At 49.3% G+C, this 10773-nt stretch overlaps 4 protein-coding genes across 4 annotated transcripts; 2 read left to right on the top strand and 2 right to left on the bottom strand.

Moving 5' to 3' along the window:
* Positions 1–1499: 1499 nt before the first annotated feature.
* On the bottom strand, positions 1500–2174 carry BU26DRAFT_538329 (uncharacterized protein; the record flags this gene model as incomplete). Its single annotated transcript, XM_033831451.1, has 1 exon — positions 1500–2174. The coding sequence occupies exon 1, from the start codon at positions 1971–1973 to the stop codon at positions 1500–1502; it is 474 nt and encodes a 157-aa protein (XP_033688600.1). The 5' UTR covers positions 1974–2174.
* A 1654-nt stretch (positions 2175–3828) lies between these two features.
* On the top strand, positions 3829–4188 carry BU26DRAFT_560884 (uncharacterized protein; the record flags this gene model as incomplete). Its single annotated transcript, XM_033832848.1, has 1 exon — positions 3829–4188. One exon carries the CDS (start codon positions 3829–3831, stop codon positions 4186–4188), a length of 360 nt encoding a protein of 119 aa, XP_033688599.1.
* A 556-nt stretch (positions 4189–4744) lies between these two features.
* On the bottom strand, positions 4745–5668 carry BU26DRAFT_420435 (uncharacterized protein; the record flags this gene model as incomplete). Its single annotated transcript, XM_033823362.1, has 2 exons — positions 4745–5064; positions 5212–5668. The coding sequence occupies 2 exons, from the start codon at positions 5666–5668 to the stop codon at positions 4745–4747; spliced, it is 777 nt and encodes a 258-aa protein (XP_033688598.1).
* A 2460-nt stretch (positions 5669–8128) lies between these two features.
* BU26DRAFT_560882 (ankyrin) lies at positions 8129–10660 on the top strand (the record flags this gene model as incomplete). Its single annotated transcript, XM_033832847.1, has 7 exons — positions 8129–8313; positions 8365–8609; positions 8661–9097; positions 9148–9233; positions 9283–9496; positions 9563–9870; positions 9955–10660. 7 exons carry the CDS (start codon positions 8129–8131, stop codon positions 10658–10660), a joined length of 2181 nt encoding a protein of 726 aa, XP_033688597.1.
* Positions 10661–10773: the final 113 nt, after the last annotated feature.

Here is a 10773-nt window from a genome sequence, read left to right as displayed (position 1 = left end):
GGTGTAATATACTATAAAGAATATATATTAAAATTTTTATAGAAAAATATTAAGGTTTCGCTTAGTTATTTAAGAAAAACAGGTTAATTTTCGTTAATTTTCTTGCTAAGAAAAAGGTAGTTAGCTTGCTTATATAGTCGGTTCGCTTATAAAGTACGTTATTAATTATTATAGTAATATATTCTAATATATCTCTTAGAGCTTTCTTCTTAAGTAAGTACTTCTTACTCTTCTTCTTATATATATTCTTTTAATTCTAATACTCTAATCTCTTATTAGCGTTAAGGTTCTTTATTATTATAGCTTCTTATTTAATTATTAATAGTATTAGGTATTTAGATTTCTCTAGAGAAGTTAGTAGTACTAATTTCTCTATATCTAGATTATAGTATTTCTAGACTCTATACTAGATAGCTTTCTTCTTAATAAGAAACTTCTAGTATAGCTAATTCTATAGTATACTAAGAATCTTAATAGCTTTTATAATATTAGTAACTATAATAGTATTCTCTATTATAGAAATTATAGTATATAGAGCGAATTTAATTATATATAGTATATTTCTAGAGTAACTCTAGAATCTATTAGTAATAATAAGGTATATAAGTTAGTAACTCTATTATCTAATTATTTTAAATAAACTTAGTAGGTTTAATTTATAGTAGTAGGCAAATCCAAGCTTATAACTATTAGGTAAATTGTAGAGTATTAAGACATAAGTTAATTAATTAAGAATACGAGAAATATAGCTATATATATACATAACCAGGTTACGTAAAGTAGTAACTATATTCGGCAACACAAAAGGCCTATAGAATCTCACCGTCGTCTCCCATTCTCGCTCCGCTTGTGCTTCCGTCACTACCTCTTCGCCTGTCGCAGCGACTTAGTTCCGTCAGATGCTCGTAATACACTGGCGCTGCCGGCATCGTCCGATGCGACTCCTCTCCAGGTGTGGTCACGTGCATGAGGTGGTTTTTTTTGGCCAGAGGTCCTCTGGTGAGTAATCGTCAACTTTGGGCCAGTTCGACAACGTGGGGGTCTCGCGTCGCTTCACGGCATGCTCTTGGACCTTCGCCGTTCCAGGACTTCGCCCGCTGGGAAAGACTGGCTTCGCTGCAGGAGGATTTGGCGTTCACGAATGTAGCATGCAAAACCTGTTTACCTAGCCTGAAGGCCGTTTGAGCCTAACGTATTCTAGGCGCCGGCAAAGAACGCTGAAGGCCTGTGGGAGCTGTTTAGCAGACTCAAGAAAAGGCTATGTGTGTAACGCATCAAGTCACGTGAGTAGAGCCTAAGTCCGGTAACATTTTCCCAGCCGACCTGATGCTTAGAATATTGAATCAGTAGACACTTCTAAGATGCTTCGACCCTCCGTTAATTCTGCATTAAGCGTATTCCTCACAAGCTGACCCAATTGGGTATAACACTCATCCTGCTTCCCCAAGCCGTGAATGCTCTTGAAGTAGGATTATGCATTCGCCACGTCTCCGACACCTTCACGCCAAATCCGGATACCTCTTCGCCATCTCTTCATGCTCCTGATCCGCAACTGCAAACTCCCACCCCCCATCCAGCCCATTCCCCAACCCGCCCTCCACAGCCCTAAACCCATACACATTCGTCCAGTCCCACCCGGACAAATTCGTCTGCTGCGGAGATATCCTATACGTCAACCAACACAACGCGCTCTGATCCGACACCACCTCGACTCTTGAATCCGTCACTTTAACAACCGTTCCGGGACCCTCCGTGCGCAGCGTCGTGTACTCGGATATGAACCGCTCCGCTACGATCGATGCATTAGGCGAGACGCTGATTTCGCCGAGCGAGAATGCGGTGTAATTTGGCAGGAAGAAGGAGGAGATTTGCACCGAGAGGTTGGAGAGCGGGTAGGTGTAGTCGCCGCCGAGGGCGATAAGCGCGCCGTAGGCAGTGGCGGCGGCTTGGGCGGCGGAGGTTATGTTGACCATTTTTTTTGGTGAGATGGGGTTTGGTGGTGAGGTAGGGCTGTTAGCCTCGCGGTTCGGTTGGGGATTTATATGCTGTGGTATTACATCATGGCTTGATGAGGCTGCAGTCGCGTCGACCACTTGAGGCTGAAGTTGGCGTGCCTTGGACGCCTGAAGTGACTAGTTTCGCGCCGTGAGGCTGCTTTTGGAAGGGATCTTTGCGGTTGCTGTGGGCTAGGAGAATTGAGGAAAGCTGACGGCTTAAAATAAGCATTCGCTTGTTTTACGCAACCGGGTTAGCTTACTCTGGATACCTCCCCCATACCTTTCTACGAAATGTTTTCCCCCCGCAAGCGACATCTTGATGCCGAGAAGTGGCGCTTGGTACTTCTTTATAATAGTAGTGCGCTATTGCTAGTTGAGAGATTGTCGATACATTCCTGAGATAACGCATATTGTAATCAGAAGTACCTAGGTAGGTTTGAATTGCATCGTTCTTAGCGCGTGGAGACCTCTGGACCAGTCAATTTGAATTCTGCGCTCTTACGAAGGCAATTCCTTCACTTTGGGTATACGTATAGCTTCATTTTTCTCTGCGTTTGCGGCCACAAAATTCTATTGTTAAGTAATACCGATGTGACAATGTGGCTAGCTTGTGGTCCTGTCTTCCTTTGATGCACTACCCTTCGCGTACAAATTGGCATGGCAAGTCTTCGTCCCTAGCCAGACCCGAAGACCCGTCTATATAATTACCAATGCTGATTGTTACCAGGTAGCCTTGCGCACAGCAGTATGCTGGCTATGGCGGCTTTCCGAGACGATGGAAATTTCGATTGGGAAACGCCATTGAGGAGAGCTTTTTCTATCTGCATTTCTTAAAATTCACGAACAATAGGCCTGGCCGCTAGGGGTAGCTTCAGGAGACGGATTGCTCAGCCTGGAGGCCTTCAGCGGAGCGCAGCGCGCGCAGTCATCGATTCGCTCGACCTCGTCATAAAGAAGATGCGAGCATACTACATATACAGTACCAGCAAAAAAGACGCGATATTCTAAACTCCGCAGGCAGAAGGGGTAATATCAAAAGGTTCAGCGGTTTAGTACAGAAAGGATCCACGGTTCAGTGTAGGCAACATCCAGCAATGGAGAACGTTGACGCCCAACGCTTTTCGACCAAGAAGACACGCAGTCAACCTTCAGCGGAGAATACATATATTCTAGGTATCAGTATACAGCACTGATGGCCTCCAGGATGTACTTTGCAGATTCTACTATCCGAAGGTTAAAACGCGTCGCCTATTGCAAATTACATCCTAGTTTTATTTCACTGAGGTTTGCCTTCGGGTAAGGTGCTAAAACATCGATCTCACTATCGTCGAACTCTGCGAGCTTTCCACTTCGAGGGAGGTGAGGGCGAATGTTCCAAGGTTAAAGTTCGTGAATTCTTTGCGGCGAGATCGCGCGAATTTTTATGGCAGTATGGGATTAGTTCTCCTGGGGTCCTTCAGCATTGGATACGAATATTTGACCAACCGGTATAATAAGCTGAAGCCATCCATGCTCAGTAATCATCCCGGAGTCGTTCTTCTTTCCATTAACCCGCACTACTTGCAGCAGGCGCTGAGGAAGCGCGGAGCAGAAGAAATGCGAAAAGAGATGGGAACAGCAGGTCGCTTTCTGGCATCTGAGGTGCAGGACACTGACATAGTCGAGATGGACCACTTCTGCGATTTCTTCCATTGAGTTGGGAGTACAAAATCATCAAGCGCATATATGCCCCTGTCGCACTATCTAGTCGGGTGTGTTATATTTTCATCCGCACCGTCCTATAACTGATACAGCCCAGACTCGGAGCCGTGTGAGCCAGAACGCTAAGATCATGGCGGGCCATAAACGTACAATCGACAGGAAATTAAAACAGGTCGAAAAGCAGTTGGAGATGCGAGTAAAGGAACTAGATGAAAACGAAAAGGAAAATCAAGCCCTGAGAGATCAATTGGACGACCAAGTCCTGAGATTGCAGGCGCAAGCAAAGCAGAAAGACGCCCAGATCGCCGAAGTCCAAACCACACTAGAAAATGTGACCAAAGCATTCAGCAGCGTCATATCTGCGGCATCATACCGATATTCTCTTGCAATTCAGTACCTAGACGACGCGACACAGGAGATGCTTCTGCGGAGCTTCAAGGAGGATATCACGGAGGCGCGTGACGCATGGATTGAGCCTGGATTGCTCTAACGGGAGGAGGTGGAGGAGGAGCTGGAGCAGTCGGAGTAGGACCAGTTGGAGTAGGACTAGCTGGAGGTGGCAGCCTCTCTGGACACTCAAGAAACTCAACAGGTGGGTGGGGACTGTGAGCCCTGACCGGAGCCTGGGATGATTGGTGGGGAGGAGGTGGTGGAGGAGCCTGTGGAGCAATGCGCGGGTGTACATTAGTTTCCTGGTCGTCGACTCTTTCTTGACCGCTGCAATCAAACCCCGTCACCTCATCTACGACTCCTCCAACATTAGGCTCCCGCCAACGGCATCGGTAAAGTTGTTTGGCGCCGACATACAAGAAGTGGAAGAGACGCCGCACACCATTACAGTGGACGAGATCACTGTTAATGGTCGCCACATAACAGTGGCTGCGGTGTGTAACTGGACGCTGAAGGAGAGCCACGCACTTCACATCGTCCAAGCTACCCACTTCCAGCTCCTCCAGGATGAGCTTTGCCGAGTCAATCCGCAATATGCTCTTCAATTTGGATGGCTGCTGGTATCATTTGAAATGTCCTAGCCTCTTGATGGCCAGCTATTTTACAATTGTCCTGCAGAGACGGCGGACGAAGGAAAACCACCCAAGTTCAGCAAGAAGTGACAAAAAACCTCCTCCTTTGTCCCTCTTGGACGGGTCATAGACGAAACCGATTTCTCGGTACACAAGTGGCTCTCCGTTCGGTGTGACTCCAATGACTAAGGAGATAGTGGTGGCAGCCTTGAAGCCATGCTTCTTGTAGAAAGGGGCTGCTTCAACTGTGGACTCGAGATATGCTTGGTAGCCGCTCTTTCTGCACTGATCCATGCCCCACTGCAGCATCAGCGAGCCCGTTCCAGATCTCTCATGGGCAGGGTCTACTGCAATGAATGGAGACCTAGACTTGCATCAGCCAACACCGTATTAAATATTAAGATATGCGATATATCGGGCTTTAGAATGCATTTGTTGAGCATGGAACGAACAACATTCGACGATAGGGTTTTAGGGGAAAGAAGGAAAACCGAGCTTACGGTAACACGGCGCGAATGCCATGACCCTATTGTATTTGTTTTCGGTCTGTCTTGTCCATTCATTCAGAACATCCAACGCAGTTCCCGCGGGCCATATCCACGGAGGCTCCACATAGTCCTCGTCATCGACTGCGTGCGCCCACTTTGCAAACCCGATAATGCGGCCTGCTGTGCTCTCCGAAGTCTTTCCTTCCTCAGTGTCACGTGAGCTCTTTAGAGGATTGCAATCTTCGCTTTTCGCATCGACAAGTCTCACGATTAACACCGTCGTGTTCGTATCCTGAATATCGGCTGATGTTTTCAACTCAATAGACGCCTGCAGAGCCTCGCGAGTCTCTGGTGTGGGGAACTGCGCTCGTAGCATGGCGTTTGGGCCAAATGATGCCATGTGTATCTCCGCAATGCGTGCCGAATCGGCTAGCTGGGCTGACCAGAGCAATAGTGACATGCTTTAAGCTCCAAGGTAGGCACAACTGCAGGCCCGTGTTGCGCAGGCGATGTGGGTTAGTGTAAGAACGAAGTGAGAAGAAAAACTTGTCCAAGTCCTCGCACAAGGCCGGGCGGAGAGCTGGGGCTTTGCCCGCTTTATCTTTGCACTCCGGTAAGCCGCCCTCCAGCGGCTTGAGCCGCCAGCTGCGCCGTGGAACACAGAACTTTTACGTGGCTCTACAAACTGTGTTCCGGAGAGGTTGTCCGTTATTGCCCCTTATAGGCAAACGTCTAGGAAAGAGTGAACGCGGAAATAGTATTAGTGAAGTGGTGACGAAAATTATTTTAGCTATTCCTGAAGTACAATCAGCGCTGATCCTGTGCAGCTTTCATGGCGACAGCGATCGAGGGTTGCAATCACAGCCAAGCATAATGCTCGTTTGTTCACCCACAAAGGTGGTGCAGCGCCTTTCTCACCGGTGTCATCGTACCACAACAGGCTCGCAATCCTGTCCTCTTCCCGTTCCACCATGTCATGTTCCATGTGGATATGCAGCAACCTGCTTGACCAATGGTGTCAGGTCCCATAGCTTGACAACATCAAGCTTCCATTGTGCAGCTTCCGTCTATGCAGCCTAGAGAGTGCCCTTCATGTAGCGCATTTGCTCATCGTACTTCCCAGCGATGGGTATCTTCGATTCATCTGCAGAGAGCCGGCTGGCTGTTTCGTCTGCTTCGATGACCAGTCGCAGAATGTAGAGCACGTTGTTCCTTGATTCGGTGTCGTGTCTACCATAATAGCGATGCGTCCAGATCCCCCAAACTTAGTTTCCGGGGGTTCCAGCGATGGCGCCTTTTGTGGGCGGGTCTTCTCCGAAGAGGTATTAGCAAGCGAACTACTCCTTTGCCGAACGCCAACCCATATGATTAATATCTGAGAGGATTGCCAGGCGCAGACTAGTTCCTGTTGCTGGAAGAGCCATATGCTGACGAAGTAAGGCCTCGTCTCTCTCACTTCGTGTTGACAACTCGCTCGCGGGGACGTCTCTGACCAGAGGGGATCGTTCGATATTTGCAGGACTGACCTTGACGTGACAGTTCGTGGGATTAGGGCGCTAGTCGAGTTTTGCGTAGTACTTCTTTTCCGATGTCGGAGCAGAGGATGCTCCCAACGCACTTGTGCCCTTTTGACTGCCAGATACGCAGCCCTTTCACCAATTCCTGCATCATGCACTGAGGATAGCATCGGCCTCTGATCCCGGAGGGCAGAACACGCTGTCAATGCCATGGACAATGTTGTCAACGACCTGGTCCTCTTGGAATCACTCGTCACAGATGGGTTTCGGAAGCTTTCGCAAGATAGTGAATCTGACAGTAGTTTGGAGCCTGGTTTTTATCGACAAGGATCCAACTAGTCATTTGTTCATCTTTTGCTAACGGAACCGAGGTAAGAAATAGGGATTACTCGAGGAGTGAGCGAGTCAATCCGAGGCTGAGGTATTCGTCCGGGCCGTGACGCATTCTTCCGAGCCCTGAAGGTGAGGTGGTATAGAACAAAGTTCGAGGAGCGGGAGTTGGGCAGGCCATCATCTTGACTGGAACTCATTGCGGAAATTCTTATGGGACAACAGAGAATGCGAAGGCGGAAGCGTGAGGAAACGGAAAGGCGGTATTCCGTTTCCTTCGAATCGGCTAGGCATCACGAGGATGGACGGACGGACGGGAGGTGTATGCAAAGGCTCTGCTGTATCACGCAAAGGAAGCCAATGAGAGATTGAAAAGCTGGGGACCTGATACATACTTCCGTTTCCAGCGGATAGCCGCCTTCAGCCCGCATTCGTGGCAAAGGTAAGAGCACCTACGTAGTTGTCAGATGCAGCGTCCCTCATTAATCGGCTCCTCATAGGCTACAGTTAGCCTCAACCCCGCGGCTGTACTCGCCTCTCGTTCATCGTTCGCGCTGAGCCCACTTTTCGGGACGTATTATCGGCACAAGTGGGCGTCCGGCCAGTGCCCGGCCCGTTTCGCAACTCGAGTTCAACCGTTTTTAGCTGAATTCGGCCCCGAGGGGCGCGAGTCAACTCCTTTCCATGCAATGCAGAGCCTCGCCCTGAAGAGAATTCTAAAGCCTCACCCTAACACAACTGCACGAGATACACTATTCCATTCTACCTCATAAATTTGCGACATCGCACGCTTGCGTTTTCATGTTCTTTCTAGTTCGACGACATCGAGATGAGTCTTAGCCATACTCGCCGTGGACCCGGTGACAGTCATCGGTCTTCTAGCCTCTCTGACCAACCTCATCCACGCCAGTAGAGCTACCCTTCGCGTGGTAGACAGCTTCAAGGATGCCGATCGGGAATTATTAAGCCTTTCAAACGATGTTTCCGTCTTCGCGGAAGCCTTGAGTGGCTTCGAACGAGTGCTTCGCAGCCGGCAGACGATACACCGGATATCCCCATCGGTGATTGAGACCATGCTCGCAAACTCTTTGGATACTATCCACACGCTCGACGACCGGTTACAGCAGATGTCCAACTCCAGTGTGTCAACTGTGCGGCGGGTGAGATGGGTCCAAGGTGCGTCCGCAGTGAAGAAGCTGCACGATCGGTTGAAAGAACTCAACATGATGCTGCAAACCTTCCTGGCTATCACTCACGCGTCAGTCGCGCTTCTTACCCACGCTTAATTTATGGCTGACATTACAACTAGCGAAACTTTTCTCTCCGTGGCTACCCAATACCCACAATACATGCTTCTAAACACCGGCACGAACGAAGCAGTCGTAGGGGAGGCTTCTAATTCCCTGCACGTTCCGCAAAGAATCACTGGCCCTCGCCGCCTCTCAAATGCGAGCTCGTTGGCAACCCTAGAAAGCACATCCGATGCTACCGTATCGTCCATGGACTCCCTGACACTGGGCAGTTCAGATTCGAGCTCCGGAAGCGTGTCTACTCGTCATACCTCAGAGAGCATAAGGCATCTGTGACCACTCCTAACAACGCAAGATTCAACTGAGAGGATGGATAGAACGAAGTCGACATGGACTGGTAGCAGTAGCCAGGAGACTCTGGTAACGCGCCGATCATGTCGCTATGATTGCTATTGCAAGTGTCACGAACAGGACGCGAGCAGGCTTCATCGAGGTATCCGAAAGCACAAAGCAGCCAAAGCGAGATGTACGGATCCATTGTGCCAGTCGAAACTGGTTGTTGAGGATAAGATCCAAACGCAATCGAAGTCGTTCATCCGGGCACTGTCCCAAGCCATCTCGTCGAAGAGCATAACCCTTCGCTACGATCTCAACACCTATCGAATGGTATCAGAGGGCTCTGATGCGATGCGCTATGTCAAGCATGGGAACTTGGAGAGGTTGAAAACTTGTATTGAATCGGGTGAAGCCACTATATGGGACACAGCGCCAGATGGATGGTCCCTCCTTCACGTAAGTATGGCCTGGTGACGTTTAGCGCGAAGACATGCTGATGGACCAAGACTGCCGCCTATAATCGTCAACTCAATATCGTCAAGTACCTCATGGACTTGGGTGTCGATACGGAAAGTGGAGATGTTGGGTCAAGGTCCGTTGTCAGTGAAGATACTTGTTACCACTCCGACTAAGGTCACCAGGAAGCCAGCCGATCTCGCCATACTCAAGTCCATTGGCCAAGATGCAACGCAAGTGGAGCATGATATTGTGGAAGTGTTCTCTCAAAAAGACGATTTCATGAGTGACTTCGAATTTACTCCAATTCGCGTTGCAGTCCTCGAAATGTATTCCCCCAAGGATGCAGAGCGGCCACCACTGCAGAAGGAAGCCCCCTCACAAAGCCTTTCCATCACAGTGAATTATTTAGCAGCTCAATGCCTTTATTTGCAGTAGTTCTGACATGGCGACAGATTAATACAGCTTGTTGACGATGCTAACAACGCACCGGTTAGTACGAATTGGGCGCAATGGAAATCAAAATATAGGCATCGCTCGCCTCTTTTCTCAGATATACTGGAGTACTTTCGCGCATCGGCTTTCGAGCAGCCCCAAGGCGCCAAAATTATTCACAATCTTGTCGATCGCCAAGATAAGAAGTTCAGCTGGACGCCTCTTCATTGGGCTTCCTCCGCTGGACGCGTGGACAAGATGAGAATACTTGCCGACCATGGTGCAGACCCAACGATCCTTTCGAATCTCAATGCCAACATCCTTCATGCCACGGCGGAGTCTAAGATTGACCGTGGCCTGGCCGGGGCTCTAGCCATTTAGAGACGGTGCTCTGATCAGCTCGATATCAACCAACAGAATAGGTGGGCCGAAACACCACTACATGTTGCTTCATGGTGCTCCGCGGCCTGCGTCAAGCTTTTGTTAGAAGCCGGAGCATCGCCGAATGTCCAGCAAGAGGACGGTCAGGTCTCCCTCCACTGCGCGGGTCTGTCAGGACGAAGTGAAGATAGACGAGCGATCGCCTCTCTCCTGTGCAGCGCAAATAGCGGCATTCATATCAATATCCAAGATGTGGACGGAAGGCCGCCCCTCTATGATTTTCTGGACGACCCCAAGTGCGTTAAGATTTTGATTGACAGTGGCGCGAAGCTGGATTTGATCGATGATTCTGGGAAAACTGCCTTCCATCACGCCTCTGCTCAGGACGAAAGCGAGTCATTGCGACTCTTGCTGCATCATACGGACAATCTCGCACTAGCTGCAACCAAAGATCATGAAGGAAACACTCCGCTTACAACAGCGCTGTCAGCCTCGCATGTTGAGTGCGCCCTGACCCTTCTTGGCTTAGAAGACGGAGGCGATATCATCAGTAGCGAGGGCTGGGCTGCAGTGCATTATGCGGCCAGAATAGGCCACCCAACTCTGCTGGAGGAAGTGCTAACCCATGGGAGTTTCATGAAAGGCATGAAAACGATGGATGGGAAACGAGCAGATACCGTCGCGGTGGAGGCTGGGACTTGGTCTGGGGCCATTAAGAACCTGATACGGAGATACGACTATCTCTGAGGTTGACGAGGTGGCAAGACCAGCCCACCACAGCTCCTCGGGAAGGGGAAAACTGTTCCAGAACCTGGGTGAGTTTGAAGATTCTCTCTGAGTTGCATGCATTTCACTCCACC

This window comes from Trematosphaeria pertusa (genome assembly GCF_010094035.1).
Source record: "Trematosphaeria pertusa strain CBS 122368 unplaced genomic scaffold BU26scaffold_3, whole genome shotgun sequence".
NCBI lineage: Eukaryota > Fungi > Ascomycota > Dothideomycetes > Pleosporales > Trematosphaeriaceae > Trematosphaeria > Trematosphaeria pertusa.
This window is presented reverse-complemented; position numbering and strand designations above follow the sequence as displayed.